This window comes from Amphiura filiformis, chromosome 3 (assembly GCF_039555335.1).
Source record: "Amphiura filiformis chromosome 3, Afil_fr2py, whole genome shotgun sequence".
Taxonomy (NCBI): Eukaryota; Metazoa; Echinodermata; class Ophiuroidea; order Amphilepidida; family Amphiuridae; genus Amphiura; species Amphiura filiformis.
The window spans coordinates 26,899,451-26,919,457 of NC_092630.1; the positions used below are offsets into that span (position 1 = coordinate 26,899,451).

General features: G+C 37.2%; 1 protein-coding gene across 2 annotated transcripts in view; it reads right to left on the reverse strand.

The window, feature by feature from the left end:
- LOC140148293 (uncharacterized) overlaps positions 1–20,007 on the reverse strand; it is a 60,586-nt gene that overhangs the window by 5,661 nt on the left and 34,918 nt on the right. The window contains exons 1-3 of one of the 2 annotated variants that reach the window (XM_072170189.1): positions 3,633–3,921; positions 852–1,880; positions 572–704 (exon numbers count right to left, since the gene is read on the reverse strand). In XM_072170189.1, the coding sequence (XP_072026290.1) occupies positions 572–704; positions 852–1,880; positions 3,633–3,786 (1,316 nt within the window). In that variant the 5' untranslated portion in view covers positions 3,787–3,921. Of the gene's footprint in view, positions 1–571; positions 705–851; positions 1,881–3,632; positions 3,922–20,007 lie in introns of those variants that run through there. The other variant, XM_072170190.1, reaches the window with a different exon arrangement.

Here is a 20,007-nt window from a genome sequence, read left to right on the forward strand (position 1 = left end):
CAAAATGTTGTTTTTGATAACCAATTCGGAACCCCCCACCCCCGGGGGGGGCACATCAAAAATTTTGGTGGGTATGCTCCCCCGGAATTTTGAGGTGGTGGTTCTTTGGGAGCTGACGGCGTACCGGTAAAAGGGGTCTTTCGGAGCTGCGAACCGGGCTGTGAACAAGTAAAATGGGGTCTTTTGGAGCTGCGAAAAGTCAAAATCAAGGGTCTTTCTTGGCTTTTTGGTTGAAAATCGCCTGAAAAAACAAGAAATATGAGGAATGAGCAACTTTTGGGTCTTTTAGAGCTGAAATTATCAAAATCAAGGGTCTTTCGGAGCTGTATTTTGGTCAAATATAGGGGTCTTTCGGAGCTGCGAAACCCAAAAAGGGGGGTCTTTCCGGGGGAGCATATCCGTATGGTCATTTGTGTTGAGTGCCCCCCCCCGGGCCCCCACCCACATGTGTAATAATTATGCGATTCAATTAATACTTAAATTTGATGATACGTATTTATGATGTAGTCGAAGCACACTGGTAAAACAGATGTACACGCCACTTTGCTGATGTTTTTAATACTATACTTACATCTGATCTTCTGGAATAAATTCGTAGATCACACTATGTGGTAGAAGAACATATCTTGACTTTTCCCCAGGCCATAAATTTAAACCATATTCTCCTTCGGTGCTTGAATACATTGGACTAAATATTGGAATACCTTAAAGGAAAAAGAATTAATAATCAGAAGGAGGTTAAACGTATATTTTATTGTGGAAAATGTCAAGGAAACGCACTCAGCGACAACAACAACAACAACAACAACATAACAAAACAACAACAACGGCAATAATAACAATATAATTACCTTTAGCATATCCATTCTCTAACTTCTCAGTAAAGTCTGCAGTATTATGTCCATAGATGAAGATCAAGTGAGGCCATATACGTTTCATGATGCCGTCAAATCCTTTTTCAAACTCCCTCCTTAATTCCTCAGCTCTTTCTGGTTCTGGTGTTAGCACCTTCTGACACACTTCTAGAACTTCGGTAGACATCTGCAAATCCTTGTCAATAATGCCTGTCTTTATATCATGAACAAGTTGCTCCCAGTTTTTCTCCAGCAAGACCATTGCCTTATGGGTGACAGAGCAAAATACCCCAAACACATTCGAAAGAGTACGTTCTCTTAGTCCGAACAAAAAAGTGATATAAACAGCTTCAAATTCTGTAGATATACTAAAGGCTTCCCAAGGAGTAGTACAAGATGTAGTCGCAAGCTTCATATCGTCAGTGAGCAGCAAATTCGGACCGACAATATGTCCAGATGTTGTTTTCGTTGGTTTAGGGTTGACGTAGAATAACATTGTCTTCTGTAACGGACTCGCCCAACCCCATCTATTACCACTAGTGGCAGTAAGGATTGCGGTATTGCCCATGCCGATAGCTAATCGTGATTTCGCAAATGGAATTAGTTTGCCTTTCCCAGTTGTTCCAGAGGTTATCCCAAACCGGTGCAGTTCTTCGCTGATCATTAAAACATTCTCTTCCCCATTAGCCATTTGCTGAACATACCTTTCGTAGTGCGCGTAGTCGGTAAGTGGATGATTCGCCCGCAAGTCTTGCAACTGCGTGACTCCACGAAGTTTGTATTTTTTACCATATTTCGTATCGGCATTACTTTCCATAATGTCTTTCAGCAGATCTTCTTGGGCCTTTTGTGGATCTTTAAAGATCTTGTTTAATTTTCTTTTGAAGAACACGGATGAAAACCACACAACTTGATTGAGGGCATATTGAAGCAGAAGACTAGTTACCGATGGTAGTTTACTGGATCGGACGTAGAATATGTGAAAACACACCGTGGCCAGGAATAATGTCACTGCCAATGGAACACCTAAAATGATACAAACGGAAACAGAGTGTTACGTTTGTGAAGGTTGTCATTCATACAGGTATAATCAAATATAAAATTAGATTCTTTGAGAGGCAACGGTTTCACACCTAATCCTAGGTGCATCTTCAGGCCGTCTGTTGGTCTGTTGGCAATTGGTCACTGACCAGTGGCGAGATGGTGTTGCCAGAGGTCGTAGATTTAGAGCCAAACTTGTTTGCAATGTTCTTAATAACGGAATTGTAGGCCCCGCCAAATCTATGACCTCTGGCAACACCATCTCACCACTGGTCAGACTTATTTTGGTATAACACGTGAAACTGACACCAATAGTAAAGAGGAAACATGGATGAACTCGAGCGAATCTGCGACGAATGGCTGATTCCTTGATCGTAGATTCTTTGAAGGGATCTCGATCTGGATAGACTATGCCATAGTCGATTTTCGATAAATAAACATATGTTATTAATCATGATGAACGCATTCAGTTGAACTCGAAATAATACTTATATCTATGACATCAAAATACTAATAAATGGTTATAAAAAGGTTTATTATAATTATATTAGTGACAGTAACAGTAAACTATACGTAAGCTTATATTATTGAATGCAACATATTATAATGTCACTTCAATACTGAACAATTCTGATTTTAGAATTTACCAGGTTATTAATCTCGAAAGCCCGAGTTAAAAATCGACTATGTACATTGCCTTTTTAACATGGGACATGAGAGCACATCAGACATATCGAATTGCATTCTGAATACGAAGAATGTCTTTCTGATATCAAATATTTTTCATTTTTTAAATTCACGATATAATACAAATTTTATGACAAATTATTAAAATTTGATATTTTTCACATTTTGATATATAACAGTCCTCGAAGTAAATTTTATAAATCTAATGACATATTCTTAAAGTGTATGTAGCTGGGAGGAAAAGCCGACGATCAATTAAAAATGTTGACCTTTCATATTGAAGATATGGATTTTTTTCCCAAAAAGACCTCATTTGTTTTGGTGTTTTGGGAAAAAAATCCATATCTCAATACGAAAGGTCAAAATTTTCAATTGATCTGCGGCTTTTCATCCCACCTACATACACCTTAAGTATAAATCATCAGATTTATAAAGTTTACTTCGAGTACTGTTAAATATCAAAAATATCAATTTTTAATCATTTGCCATAAAATGTGTATTACATTGCGAATTTCAAAAAATCAAAATTATTTTATATCAGGAGGACATTCTTCATATTCAGAATGCAATTCGATATGTCTGATGTGCTCTAATGTCCCACAATAAATACTGTCCAAACGCTCATACCCCACCCCTTAAGAAAATAACCATGCTTTCCAACATGCAGGCTATAATAAGAAGCGGGTCTTAATTTTGAAGTGAATTTATGATTTCTTGCGTGACGTAATTTATAATACATGTACTACTAGCGCAAAAACTCGATAGTTAGCATAATGTGCTTACTATCGAGCGTTTTTGATGGAATTATACCAATGTCCGGCGCTTTACCAACTGAGCTAATGGGGTTGAGACCCTTGAGACACACGTTTACATGTTTCTTGTTCGTAACTATGTGTATCTGCAGGGAAGTGAGTATCTGTGATTTGCTCAAAACCCTTTACACCTTTGTGGATGGGGCTCTTCATGTTCGAGCCCCATGCTAAATATCGAGTTTTTACGGTATTGCTTTTGAAGTAAAACACTGAAAAAGACACCCCCCCCCCAACTCACCTGATATAAATGCCCGAACTATAATTATCAAGTATCCTTTGTACTGATTTTCATCTTTCTCCTGCGTGGCAAATCTATAAACCAAAGCCATGAAGGCTCCAAGGAAAGCAATACCTGCCGTCAGGAAATAGTACTGGAATTTGGTTTTAGCCATCTTGAAACAAGACCCATGAAACAAGAAATCATCACAAAACTTTGTACATGACGGTGTGTAGGCCTAATCGCAAATAATGGAACACGTGTACTCCCGTTTACTATTTGAGTATTTCAATATCCGATTGCCAAATAAACAAACGTTATATCATAGGGACTTTGTTTGAATCACAGGCAGGTGAGCTCAGCTTCGTTCAGGTGAACTTTGATCTAGATGTATCTAATATGTACCTCATGTAAATATGCAAGTCCACAGTGCAGAGTTGAATAAGGGAAATACCAGCATAGAAGAATTCCTGGAAGCGACAATTTTTCATTAGCATGTACCGCATTGTTATTTTTAAATTTTTAAATTTTTAAAAATAGCGCATTGTTATTTGCACTCTGACTTAAAGCGGGCGGTAATAACGTCATACAGACGGAGCCCAGGGAGCCCTCCAGGGGACGGAGCATGGCTCGAAGTTTGTAGGCATGCCAAATAAGGGGTTGTTCATGTGCTCGTTTATCAAAAGGTGATCTCAATTTACTTTTTTTTTTAAATCAAACTTTACTTTCATAAATTTACATTTTAATGAAATCCAATCCAAACTTTCAAAATTAATGTTGCCACATGTGGTCGAAAAACTTACTTTGACCCTGCTTTGACGTACATGCAGGCTTGGACGTATGTCGCCCTCTACATTTCATTTTAAATTTGCTAAAAATATTGGACGCTGCAAATGGCGGTATTTTATTTACTAATAAGGGCGCAGACCACCAAATAACATCTCCATTGAAAAGCACATAAAAATAATCAATATTTTTACAATCCCGCGTGACAATATTTTTTAAGGACTTTTAAGTCCTTAAAAAATATTGTCACGAAAGTTTTATTTCAGCTTCAATTTTGGATAACTTTACAAATGTTGAAAAGCGACGCCGATTATTTCAAGACCGAAACTGGCGTTAAAATTGGCTCCGTTAGCAGTAGGACCCTAATTCGGAGATCTACCTTTCTTGTGAAATCAATTTGTATAATTTCATATCTTTATTAGTGATTACTAAGCTATCATCTTAAATTTAAATCAGAATATGCTACCTCACCAGGCAACCGCACGAAGAACATGGTCCCTAAGGACACTACATTGCATAATTTATTTCGATATCTGTAAGGGGTATGGGGCTTATTGACAACAAATCTCATCTGAACATTTTACAGGGGTCAGGTCAAAGGTCATGCAGAGGTCAAAATTTAGAAATGCATTTTCTGGACATCTGCACAGGGGTCAAACTCCGTGACAACAAACTTTATAACTCATTAGTACATTACAATTGCACGTTTTGCGTAGTGATTTGGTATAAATGAGCTCATAACCATTTTGTGTTCCTAACCTGCGAAGTTCGAGCCCCTTGCCAAACTAACATTGCCGTTTTAGCCTTACCGTATTAAAGTAAGGGTGAGTCGGCATTTCTGCGATTCAGCGGCCATGCTGTTTCGGCACCGGTGCTGCGTGCAAAAGCACATACTTATGCAAAATATGATTATGCTACACCGGGTTTCGGCATACCAATGAGCAATGACCACATCAGGTAAAATAAAATAATGAGGAAGTGAACTGAGGTGCGAGTATAAATTGTGACATTACGTTTTTCAAATATAAACAAGAGGGGAAATGGTGTATGCTAGAGGTAGCATGCTTATTCACACACAACCCTAGAATCTTTCATAACAATCTATTTTTGAATATTTAAACATGTAAAATGATAATAAGCATAATTTCAAGAATAGTTATTTTGGAAAGTATAATATGTTACAATCAGGAGTACATTCATGTATATCAACCATCTCTACTGGCTAATGGGCTTTCACCTGCCAAATAATTAACCGCGTTGTCTTTTTGTTCACGGAGTGAACATTTCGCTCACTTAAAGCCATATTATAACATTTGCTGAGGAAGACGCCATCACTGAATTTTTAAAATTCCTTTTTTACACGATTAAATTGTACTTTATTAAACCAATATACCCTGCAAAAATCAAGACTCTAAGTGCTGTAGTTTTGTCAAAATCCGTGATTTTGAATTAAAGGCTGATTCAGCGCTTTATTATTACGATGGAATTATTAGTCGAACGCATACACGATGTTCATAACACACAGTACGTCACGGCGTGCGGGACGGTGATATACACAACAAAGGGTCGTACCACAACATGACCGAAGGAGTGGTACGTATTGGCGACATGTGCGCTGGTAGTAAATTCAATTTTCTTTGCTTTGCCGTAGTTGTTCGGCTCAAAAATAAAAGGGATATATCTGACAGTAAAAGCTAATATTTTATGGCAAAGAAATGCTAATCTATTTTGTTTGAAAATGTTATAATATTGCTTTAAAGCCATATCTCATATGCACAATTTGTCCGTTACATACACTGTGTCTTGAATAGCTATTGTAGCATACCAACCATATGGTAAAGAGGCTAGGAAATAATTCTTAATGTCTCATACCCATGTTTGTATCCCTTTATCTAATCCTGCCCCACACGACAAGAACTTTTTAGCATATCTTATCTTGTATTGAGATAATGGCAGCCAGGACTATATTTTTGCCTTTTTTCAAAGCATGTTTACTATTGGATTGAGCCATCACATGATTATATTATGCTTTACTGATTGGTGGGTAAGGTCAATGCTATTGTTTATTTTGTGATATGGCTGTGCATATTACTGCATATATGAAAAATACACTGCATATTTTGATACAGGCGATTTACTCAATTACTTCCAAATGACGAAATTAAGTTCCTGATATCTACCCAGGAACTTTAATAATTATTGGGTCACGGTTGTTATCTGCATGGTATAATTGAATTTCAATAGGCCTATGATAGTGTATTGATTTGAAAGTTTGTATTTCAATCAGTCGTTTCTTGCTGGAGAGTTATATAAGCCAGAGTCAGGATGTAGGTATCATTATGCCTCAAATCACTAATTTATTGTAAGATCAGTGCAGAGTAGGTTAGATATGAAAATGGAACAAATTACTATACACCTGATCCGTTAACTGTGTCTTTTTGAAAGACTCTTCTTGTTATTGATAATTTTTTAGATTTTTTGACCTCCAAATAGTTGCCATAGCCGTCGTATAATAGTTGCGATTATTTAGTGCCGATTTGGTGCCTAATATATGTAACAAAGCTGAACTTTTGCATTAAATCTTTTTATTTAGCTATCTATGCCAACCTCGACAGACTTTTCTACTATGGCTTGACGATGCGTGCTGCCAAGCATAACCGTTATACAATAATATTAATTTGTATGAAACGACCTTGCTTTTGAACTTGTATATATTTCTTGCAAATTACAAGAGAATGTGAAGTTTTAAATGGGGAAAATTGGGAAAACTATAGGGCGAATCCAGCGGCGAGTACCCGCTAGTCCGAAGGACCGCTAGTCCGAAGGTTCGCTAGTCCGAAGGTTCGCTAGTCCGAACACGTATTTCAATGGAGGACGTGACGGTCGCTAGTCCGAATTTGCAAAAAGGTTCGCTAGTCCGAAGGTTCGCTAGTCCGAATTTATTAAAAGGTTCGCTAGTCCGAATTGTTAATCAGGTTCGCTAATCCGAATCAAAAAAAGGTGCTCTAGTCCGAATTTTAAATAAGGTCCGCTAGTCCGAATTCTAAATAAGGTCCGCTAGTCCGAATTTTCTTTAAAGAACCTGATCAGCGCCACCATACACCGGTCTCAAAATGTATTGGAGGTGTTTGATCAAATATAGCGTGTTACCTGAGTAGGTGCACACAGGTTCACAACATTGTTCATGTTTTGTATTGTTTCTTTAAAAGTAATGCATGATGGCAAGTACATAAAAGTATACATTTTCAGAAAGGAAACAATGCAAGTAACCCAATAAGTTTCCAAATCGATGAAAACTGTATATTTATGTTCTAAAGACACAAAAAGTATACATGGTATAGATGCTGTTTTTCTAAAGTATTTGAATATTTATTCCTTTTAAAAATTACTGATGTAGGTTTTGCAGATTGAATGAAATTGCAATCAAATATACACCATCGCCTCAATGGTAATGGAAATAATTCAAAACAACAACGAGAGCTAGGCCTATTATGAATGTCTAAAATACAAACTTTTCTATTTATTTTATTTCTTCATTGATTAAGTCTTTCTCTATAAATCATTTTTCCTTTAATTCTTTCTTTATTCCTCTCTTTCTTTCTTTCTTTCTTTCTTTCTTTCTTTCTTTCTTTCTTTCTTTCTTTCTTTCTTTCTTTCTTTCTTTCTTTCTTTCTTTCTTTCTTTCTTTCTTTCTTTCTTCTTTCCTTTCTTTCTTTCTTTCTTAAATTCGGACTAGCGGACCTTATTTAAAATTCGGACTAGCGAACCTTATTCATAATTCGACTAGCGAACCCTAAATCAAATTCGAATTAGCGGACATGATTTTAAATTCGGACTAGCGAACCTTATATATAATTCGGACTAGCGAGCCTTATTTAAAATTCGGACTAGCGAACCTAGTTAAAAATTCGGACTAGCGGACCGTATTTAGAATTCGGAATAGAGAACCTTCGGACTAGCGGACCTTCGGACTAGCGAACCTTCGGAATAGCGAACCTTCGGACTGGCGGCCCTTCGGACTAGCGGGCTGTAACCAATCCAGCGTTGTTTTTAGTTTGAAAATCTGTAACTAACCGTTCAGCACAAAGTTATTTGGAAAAAGTTATGCATGTATTTTTGTTGTGTCCTGTTCTTACTTTCATTAAAAATCATGTTAAAAAGTAATCCATGTATGGAATAAGGGGCTGTGCAATAATTATGAGCCCAGGTGGGAGGGTAAAATGGGGGGGTTGGTTAACCCAAAGTTGGAGGGGAGCACGTTTTGGCAAGCCGAGGGGAGGGGGCAAGCGATTTTTGGCACACGTTCATGGGGCGCCTTTTTAAATAAAACGATCTAAATAAGCTTAGGATCTAGCAAAACAGTGCGGAAACGCATACCAATTTTCCTGCTCACTACGCTAGCAATATACAGGGTGTCCCAAAAAAGAGGCCCATCATTGCGCCCTCTTTTTCTCCTATTTCAGACAAGTTGATCAAGTATATGTTGGTATGTAAAGAAGCCTTTACCCGTTAGCTTTAATAAACCGAAACAATGATTTCAATCGGCTCATAACTTTTGAAGATATGCCCTTTTAAAGAAATGTATCCGTTTTTCACTCTGTCCACGGAGGAGGTTTGGCTACTACAAAGATTGAAAAGTGCATATACCATGCATGAATATAAAACATTCCTATTTTAGGGAATGGGCTTTACCCGTGGGCTTACGGGTTATGGATGTTGTTTTAAAGTGTCATTAATTTGGGCGAAATGAGCAGGTGAATAATTACCTAGCTGGGGGATTTACACCCCCCCAGCTAGGTATTCTAATGCTATCCGATTCTGCTTTCTTCTTCTGGCAACAAAAACTAGGTAATTTAAAAATGCTTCTCCTCCTATATGTTACACCCTATAATTACGTAACTTGCACATATACCGTAAAACCCCGTCTACAAGGATATACCTAAGAAACGCCCTCAATAAAATTGGTTGCTTTTTGTATTTGGAGTTTGAGCAAATATATACTGGCACTGGGTGGCTATGCATTCCATCTAAGTATGTTGTAACATCAATCAATTGTATTGACATAATAACGACTGTTTCGTATATCAGGATCGTATAGCTCAATTGATAGAGCGTCAGACTTTGGAACTGAAGAGAGCATGGTCCGGGCACCGGTTCCGTTTTTCATTCTCGTTTAATTTTAACTTTTTGACATGTTCTTTTTATCTTTCTTCAAATCTACCTTTCTACGTTTTTAATTTTAGGTGTTTTTTTTTGGGTTTTTTTTTTTAGTTTTTTTTATAGTTTTTTTTAATAGTTTTTTTTAGTAATTTTGTGGTTTTATAGAAACTAGTAAAAACATTTATTCTAAATAATAGCGAAACCCACGGTTAGACAGATGTGTTGTAACTACTTGTCTGTCCTCGTCTTTGCAATAAAAACCTATGTTGCACCTTTGTGCCATCCCAATTCTTGAGGAATGGTAGGTAGGGTGCGTTTTTGGCTTAAGCACGATTTTGTTTCTACTTATGTGTATAGTGTGTCATCAAAAAGACCGGCCACCACCGTGGCCGCGTCTCTTTTTAGACTAGCTTTCTTGCGGCCAGAACGATCGACAATGGCATATCGCAACTGCGTTCTCATCGTGGGGGTTGTACCTTCCCCTACGACTAGCCCGCTGTTGCCATAATGACGCATTCCCATATTCCGACCGCAAGAAGCCCGCACAAGAACACTTTCATCGTGCTGGAAAATATATGAAGCAAATCTAATCTAAGCATTTTAATGTTGTATACAAGAACCTGTTCCAACTTACTGCAGGGGTGTTCAATTTAGTTAATACTCTTGGTCCTTTTTACGAACTTAATATATGCATCTTCTACCCCTCGCCAGAATGAAAGACTTGTGATGAAATCAAAATAAATATTGTTCTGTTGCCACAATTGCAGTTTTTTCAATAAAAAAAATAGATGAGGAATAATAATTATTCCATATTTGAATCTATTGTCCCATCAAGAATAGAGTGTCTTCAAAAACTTCAATCAATTCATCTGACAAAGGAAACTATTCTGGTCATTCAATTTTGTTTCGCTTGCACCTGTTATATCACAGACGTTGGTAGAGAAGGCACACTTCTCTTGTCTTCACCGAAGTAGTGATGTACACCACATTTCGCCATAAAACATTCTAGAAACGCTTGCTGTTAGAATAAGAAAAATTTTAATGCTAATTTATTGCACATTCTAGGGAAGCGTGGTTACCTTTTAAAATAACCGAGTGAGAGGGTTTTCAAGAAAATATTTTTCCTGTCAAAACTGAAGCATCCTCTGTATAAAAGAAAATATGAATATTAACTGCACATCATATATCAAGATTCGTGATACCTAATTGTGGCACATTTGATGTCGTTTAAGAAGCAGAGAATTTTATTTCAATTTTATATACGCCAAAATATTTTTTTTAATTGAGCAAGAATAAGGATAGAAAAAACGTATAATATTACATTAGACCCGGCAAAAGATTACTGTTTCGTTTTTATGGTAATCTAATCTTTTATTTCCTGAAAAAACATTTGGGGTCTAAAATGGACTTTTTATGTAATTGATAAAAAACTCGAACGTGTATACAAGAAAATGGTAGGTTTTCCTCTATAGTATTTTACTGACCATGGAAATGTACTGAGACACAAGCACGTGTCAAAATCGATATAATGTATTGTCCATACAGACGCCAAGTTATCATGTTTATTATTGGATTTTTTTGTATAAAACACACAGTTAACAATAATTCAGCGCTAATAATACACATAAATGTTTTTAGGCAAATAAAATTCCAAAATATGGTACGTTTTCTGCCTTTGCTTGTCACGTGGTAGGCCTATGTTGAAGTTGCGATTATATGTTCAAATAAGTTTCAAATGAATTACAAGAAGACAAGTGGTCGAGTGGTCTAAGGCGCTGGGTTCATAGTGTATCCAAAGCAGTCCGCCGCCGTGAGTTCGAACCCCGCCTCCGCCAAACTTTAATGAAGTAAAATTAAAATTAAAATTTTACTTTAAAAAAATTTCATATTGGGGAAATGTGACTGGCAGAATTTATGTATGGCGTGGAGTGGTGTGGTAGTGATGTAAACACTAACATGATTAATTACCATAGCTAGCAATGGACAAACACTATTTTTTGTTCCACTTGAACCCATACTCATCATGCTCATAGGCTATTCGCTGTCGATGTGACGTAATTAATCGGATTAACTACCATAGCAATTGATGAATACAATTTCGAATATATAGCCCTGCACTTCATCGTTCACGTGGCACCTATGCATTGAACCATAGTTGTCAAAGAAATGCTAATCACTCGCCATGTAAAATTAGTATTTATGAAAAGAGTGGTATTCAATCTATGTTTGGTGACATACGCGGGTGATTAGTGCAATCTGCTTGATGGTAGTTATTGCGATTATTACGTCACTTCGACAGCGAATTGTAGTATAGACGAATCCAACAAGCCAAGTGATGGCCAGAATTTATTCGGCCATTATACGCTAGTGAAGTTACGTAATTAATCGGATTAATTACCATAGCAATATATGAAAACAATTTTGAACATATCGCGCTGCGCTACAAGCAGGTTACACTCATCACCTGTACTGTGTATGTCTGCAATCATAGATTGAATACAATACTGGTCTTTTCAAAGATACTAATCTTACAGGTGCAGCATGATATGGTTCAATGAAGAGGTACCGCCTGAACGTATCAGTGTAACGCGGTATATTCAAAAATTGTTTTCACCTATTGCTATGGTACTTAATCCGATTATTACGTAACTTCGCCAGCGTATTGGAATAAAACAGGAGGATGTGAGTTCATAAGGGCAATGTCGGTGATTATAGGTCACAATCGATGTGGAGAGATGAGAGGTCCGACCAACAGCTATAACGAATGGTTCATGTTCAACTAATTCCAGCGGACTTATTTATAATAGGCCTATGCCTACCAGTTCCATCGTATAACCGATCTGCTAGAGAATATTTGTTACCATGTTTAATAAATTCGTATTTATCGTATAATAAAATGTAGCCAAATGTATATTATGTGTCACACGGTTTTCTGCTGAACCACTAGCAGGCTATGTTACCACATCTATGACAATGACAAAGGTGAATTTTGATGATTGTTACGATCGTCCGGATGAGCAAATCACTGAATGGGTCTTTAGTTTTCTTTTCTCCTTATCCTGCCAATATTATATGAATCAAAGAAAAATAAAGTAAAAATCAAATTAAACAAGAAAAAAAGACAAAGAAAAGAAACAATAAAAGAAAAACAATAGAATAAATTAAACTAAATATGAAAAAAAATGATCACGAAAGGAGTCTTTAGAAAATGCAAGAAAATATAAATGAAAAGTTTGAACAATATTTTGTTTATAAAAGTTTGTGTGACCGTGATGAGGCTCGAACTCACCATCTTCCGATCTAAAGAACCAAAGTCTTATGCCTTGCCAAGTGAGCTATGCTCGTGAGATCCGAAATAAAGATAAAATAATACATTGTATACCTGCTTGTGTCGGTAAATGATTTGCTCAAATACCATAATGATATAATATTGTGGAGGGCGCTAGCGTGAAATTTTCTATCATCACAGTCGCTACTATTCCTTGTAGACGGGTTTCTACGGTATATCGGCTATATCCGGTGCCCATAGGGTGCAAACAGAATTGGGGTCAAAGGTCATTAAGGTGGAATTTCCGGTATATATCCAAATACTTTCAAAATGCTTCTTCTGCCACATATTACATAGCACAATGACGTCACTTACACATGTGCATCGGCTTTACCCAGTGCCCATAACTTGCACACGGAATTGGGGTCAAGGGTCATTAAGGGGGTAAAATCTTACAATTGCATTATCTCGATATCTGTAAGGGGTATGGGGCTCATTGACAACAAATCTCATGACCAGGGGAACATTTTACAGGGGTCAGGTCGAAGGTCACGCAGATGTCAAATTTTAGAAATGCATTTTCTGGACATCTGTAAGGGGTACAGGGGTTAAACTCCGTGACAACAAACTTAATGATCAGGGGAATATTTTGGAACACTTTGCAGGGGTCATGTCAAGGGTTAACTGGGGTCAAATCATATAATTTCATTTTTCTGGATATCTATATGGGGTATGGGGCTCAAACTCAGTGACAACAAATCTCATGAACAGGGGAACAGTTCAGGTCAAAGGTTATGCAGAGGTCAAATTTTCGAAATGCATTTTCTGGACATCTGTAAGAGGTGGGGGCTCAAATTCTGTGACAACAAACTTACTGACCAGGGGAACACTTTGGAACGCTGTGCGGGGTCAGGTCAAAGGTTATCTGGGCCAAATCTTAGAATTTAATTTTCTGGGCATCTGTAAGGAGTATGGGACTCAAACTCGGTGACAACAAACCTCACGACCAGGGGAACATTTTTGGAATATTTTGCACGGGTCAGATACCTCCAAAACACCAACATGCCTCAGCTAGGTTTGTGGTCTATGACCACCATTTGCCACTAGTTATCATCTGTAAATGGACAATATTCATAACAGCTCCCCATTTTCACCCCTGGGTATAGAGAGCGGCAAGTAAGGTTAAGCACCTTGCCCAAATGCACAACATGATGTCACCGCCGGGGCTCGAACCCGCAATCCACCGATTGCAAGGCAGAGCCCGTACCGCTGCGCCACCGTGCCCTTACAATGTGACTGGGCATAAAATAGATGAGTATTAAACGTTGTAGGCTTTGTATCAATTGTGTACAAAATTACTTTCTGTTATTAATGAATAGTAGGGCCTATGTAAAAGATCGGAAATGACATTTCCAATGCAGCAGATGAATAATATGATTAAGCATAATACTAATGCCATATCGTAAATTTTTTTACTCTCAAAACGGATGGTTTTTTTCTAATCTAAAGGGTACCGGTATATCGGATCAATCGAAAGCAAAATCTACAATGCAAAATGTGTAGGCCTATTAAATATACGAGCAATCGTTAATTTGTTTCTTGCATACGTATTTGTTATACATGTATTGAAAAAATGGCCACGCGTTTTGAACTGGTAGATTTTCGCTTGACCCAGTTCCGAGAAATGCACCAATTTTCATTTGAAATTAATTATTTCAGGAACTGTGTGTACTACCATAGAAAATATATATATTCTGACAAAAAAGGAATCCACACTGGCTTTGGGGGGGGGGGGTATAATGGTTAGGGCCCGGGTCCACAGATAACGACGGGTAAAGTAAGAAACTATACCATTATTATTAATCAATCAATGTCAGAGCAATAGTAAATTTGGATGGGGAGGGGGGCTCACTCAACTTTAGAACTAGGGGCCTATCGGTTCAAAACGTTTTGTTTTTGTTTTTTAAAGAGGGTCATCGGGTACAGACAATATGAAAAAGGGGTTATTGAGGATATTATTTTGAAAATGGGCCTCATTGGGTATAAAAGGGATCATCGGGTAGCATTTCGAAAAAAAGAGCAAAATTCTATATTTTGTTCCAAATTTCCCAAATTAGTAAATTTGAAAATGTCCGCATTATTTTGTAGCATTTTGACGATTCTAGAAAAAAGGGGAGGTCATTGGGTAGCTGCACCTAAAAAAGGGGATTATCGGGTATGACCTTTTTGAAAAAGGGATCATCGGGTATGTTCGACTTCAAAAAAAGTGACCTATTGACATATCGTCACTTCTAAAGTTGAGTACCCCTCCCCCGGTTCAAAACACCCAATTTATGATTTTTAAGGCCGTGAAGCTGTTCAGAAATAAACAAACAAACAATTAAGACGAATTAGAAAAAGGGATCGCATGTGCAGAGCCTAGAGGAGCTTTCGAATCCGAAGCTTTTAACATCTTTTCATTATCAAGTTAAGGGGGTACTACACCCCTGCCCAATTGTGTGCCTATTTTTGCATTTTTCTCAAAAATTATAAAGCATTGGTGACAAGTAAGATATTTATATTATAGGGGCAAGGGCTACAACTACTGCACTGGAAATTTTATTTCAGCACAGACAACACGTGTGGAGTTACAGTCAAAAATGAGGGAAAACCAATATTTGATCAATAAATCAATAACTACTTGCCTTGAGTTGCTGAATTTTCAGTGCATTAGTTGTAGTCCTTGCCCCTATAATAATAATACACATATCTTACTTGTCACCAATGCGCTATAATTTTTGAGAAAATGCAAAACAGGCACACAATTAACCAGGGTGTAGTAAAGGAAAGACACATTCAGTCATGATTTGCTCATTGCATTGGGTACTTTTGTTACTGCATAGAGGCTAATACAGCCTGGTAGTGGTTCAGCTGAAAGCCATGTATAGGCGACGAAAAAAACCCCTGTTCTACGGGTTTGCTAAAATCAGCCGTTTTAAGGGTAGATGCGGTATTGTTGGTCGAAGCAGCCAAAGAAATCGATTTTTATTGGCTAAATCAATATATTATTGAAAAATAACACTTTCATGTTTTGCAAAAGTTCATTCTACAAATCATATACTTTGAAATCTTGCTTAATTTATTGTTGTTAATGAGTTATGTACATTTTACAAAAGTGTTGTTGTTTTAGCCCTCTTTACAACATAACTCAAGAACCACAGGACCTATAAAAGCATTTCTGTGATATTTGAATTCTTCTATACGCTCGCAAGGAAATGAGCAATGCAATTTTTGCCGAAGCTCACTACCATTCGTAAGATGTTGTGAACTACCAAATCGCAACACTTTAATTGGGGCTGAAATGTTTAGAAAAAAATCTTTTCACATTTGCCAGATTTTAATGAAATTTTAGCCGACCGACCTTACCTGCAAGGCCTGTAGAACAGGATTTTTTCCCGTCGCCTTTTAAATAAAAAATTCCCTTTAAAAGGGAAGGCCAGCCTCAATGCAGAAGAGGTCTTGTAAATAGTTTTGGTCACCGTGAAAGGCATTTTTAGGATCACGCTTACATCCATGTTTACATCAACCACCAACCCATCAATGATGAGGACATGCACACTGAAACAGCAAAAAACATTAACTCCTATATCTCCTATAACAATTCTTTAATTCATTACTCCAAATTGTTCTGTATTTTTGTCTTTTCTGCCGCATTAGAACACATTACGAACGTAAGGGGGCGTGGTCCGATTACTTTGGTTGCACTTTACGCTGGAATCACTGACTGGGCCTTTAAATAAACTTAAATGTCATTCAAATTCCTGCCATAAAAGTGATGATAATAAAGTACTTTAATATATGGCTGGGATTTGTGTGGGCGTTAAAACAAAACCACAGGAAAAGTGCATGTACTACAAACAAAAAGACAACAGGTTGCAAGTCACTTTAATGAGCCAAGTATTATTGAAATATGTTGAAAAGCACCATTGATTCACTGAATAGTTTGTGTGGGCAACAACCAAACTATTATGCATTTTATTGAACTTGAACCTACGTAGCAACTACACAACTATACAGACTTGCTTTAATGTATATGCATGGTAATTTATCATATAAATGGCCTTCAAAACTTTTTGTACACTTTTTCTTGCCAAAGAAAATGCCTGGTTAATTGAATGCGGTCTATATGATTGATTTGAACTTTGCTACTTAGTTGGTTTACCTGTTATTACGGTCCATTTGCGGATTCCTGAAAAGAATTATGGAATACCTGCGAACGTGACCTGAAATTTATTATCCAGGCCTATTATTCATTTTCAGTTTATTTTGACCCAGTGTTATTATTTTTGTGTACGTGTAGCATAAATTAGTTTCTATGTGGAGTTGCTAATTTCAGTATCGCGAATTAACTCTTAAAGCACTTCAATATAATTTGAGTAAACAACAAACTAAATATTCTGAAATTATCAAATAGATATCAGATCAACGGGCTGTGTCATTTGAGAACCACACCCCCACTGCAGAAGATTTTGGAATTCCGACCAAATTCAACAGTTAAAATTATTCCAGATCCAACGATTTTCAAACATAAAAAGTTTTAAAAAAAGGTGTGGAAGATTTGGGAATTCTACACAAAATTGTCAAATTTAGGTCAAATTGTGCCAAATTTAACTGGATTTTATAAATGTCATGTTCAGCTTGAATTTCACATAGAACTAGCCAACATTTCCAACAGGGCACTGGAATTGAGAGATGACATTGAAATCTTCCACAGGGGGTGTGTGCATTTCCCGGAGTGGATTTTTAAAAAGAATCTAGGTTGTGACATGCATGTTCGTGAAAATGGTAAACCACAAATAATTCGAATTAACAGCAAGCTCTACAGAAAATAGCAATCTATTTGAATTATTTACAAGTTGTGAATAATGACTTGAGAGTTCTCTAACCCCTACGATGACCCCTGCATTCTGTGCTCCCACGCATTCCTGCACAAAGTGGGTATCTGCCACCGTGCCACGCCTCATCAACAGAGCAGAACAGACCAAATTCTCCAAAAAAGTTTTACATGACAAACTCACTTTACATGTACATGTAGCTCCTACATGTATCTTCGTATGAAATACTACAATGTATACTATTACTAAAAGAGATTCAATATGGTATTTCCGGTTTCCACTATTTTATACAAATGAATTTATAAATGAATTAACCTGCTGAAGAATGTTGTCTCAAGTTTATGCCAAAGTTGATTTGAAAATCAAAGCAAATATATGTCATTTTTATGAGAAAATTCCACTGCGTTTTTTTATTGTTCCAAATCATAAATGAAGGTAAATATGAAGAAGATGAGGTGAGTTTATTTATCATGCGTCCAAAAAAGTTCGGAAAGATCGTAACAAGTTCAAATATTTAATTCCAGTTCATATAGCCTTAGATTTAAAATTTCGTTACAATTTTACAAATATTAAACATTTCTGCTCTTCTTGGATTATGCTGGAAGCAATAGTTGTCACTTGCATCATTTTGTATGTAATTTTTCAATCAAAAATTGCAGTCGAAATCAACGTCATTTGGTACGTGTAAGCTGAAGAAGTTCTTCATATTCATATAATCCACGACAACTTTTTGGAATTAAATAACACTTTGTTCGTGAACTGAATCAAAACGACTTGCTTTGGTCCACGTCGGTGTTTTAGGTCATGTTGTATGAAATATACGAGAGTTTGTGATGAAAATGTACGACGAAACTCCATACTTCAGCTGCTGTACATGTACATGCATCAGCCGCGCCCATATCATCTGTTCAAATATCCATCATGTTTCATAGTTTGTACGTGTACTGTCTATTGCTGCTTGATAAAGAAAGAATTCCACAAGAAACCCAAAGTCCAATAAACATAATATTATAATGTTGGTGATTACAATTTTGTAATGTATTCCATTATTTGGCGATATCCTCATAATAATTATGCACACGTTATGCTCTGGCCATTGATTCTCCAGCTCCGAAAACTTCCACCGACATTTCTTGAGAAAATTGCGGAATCACTAAACACGGAAAGCATAAGGAACAGATGAAGTCCGTTATGTAACCGCCATCGATGTTCTTTTTAGATCTGACTTTTCCACGGATGTAACATGTAATAAATGGTGCAAGGAACAGGAAGAGGAGACAGCAACAGCAGCAACTGCTGTCGACAGTTTCGGCTGTTTTCCCAACGATGTAACATGGTACAAACCACGAAAAGAGACACAAACCGATGTTGCCGAAACATCCAAAAAGACCATGATCCCAATCACCCATTGTGTTTCAGTTGATATGGTGTAAGATTACTGAAGAAAAGATGAACTATATTCTGGAAAGGCTGTAAGAGTATAGTTTAACTTCCACCCGAGAAAATATACAGTAAACTGGTCCACTTTCTCACTTCCCTTGTCACACTCCCTGGTTTTATAGATCGTGTGTGAAGATACTGAAGGAAAGTTATTCCACTGGTACGACAACAGGTGATTTCGTGGGTTGTATCGTTGTGATTGGTTGTTGACTTGGAAACCCAGCTTGGTAACCAATCACAGAGTGCAATAATAATTTGACAGCAAAATCCATCAACTTGGTGGTTTTCAATAGATGGGCTGCAATTAGGGAGAACCGCCAAAGAACCCAGAAAGGCACGACGAAACCAATTTTATTTACCTCAGAGACGCGTGCGTAGGCGAAAAAAGTATCACTCAGGTTTAGGGACGCACCATTAGATAGAAAAAAAAATCGGTTTTGGCCCAAAATTTGGTGATTTTGACGTAAAATATGAATTTTTAATATAATAACCCAGGTATTGTGGGGAGTGTATGAGGGAAATAATTTTTAATATAATTCTTGACTTTTCTCTCTCTCATTAACACCACTCGGGGGGGTCATACCCTCTTGGCATTTTAGGATATGAAGAGGATCCATATGAATATTGACCCAGGTCTTACGATGAGTGTCACCCCGGGTGTGGCAATAATTTTTATTCTATTGTTTACGTTTTCCTCTTTCATTTGACACTATTCGGGGGGGAGGGGTCATACCTCCGTGGTATTTCGAGATATGTCCATTTCAGACCAAGAGGTTAGTCAGAGGCTGTGCAATAATTATAAGCCCCTGGGGAAGGGTAAATGGGGGGGGGGGGGGGAAAACAATTTTGGCGCACATTCATGGGGCGT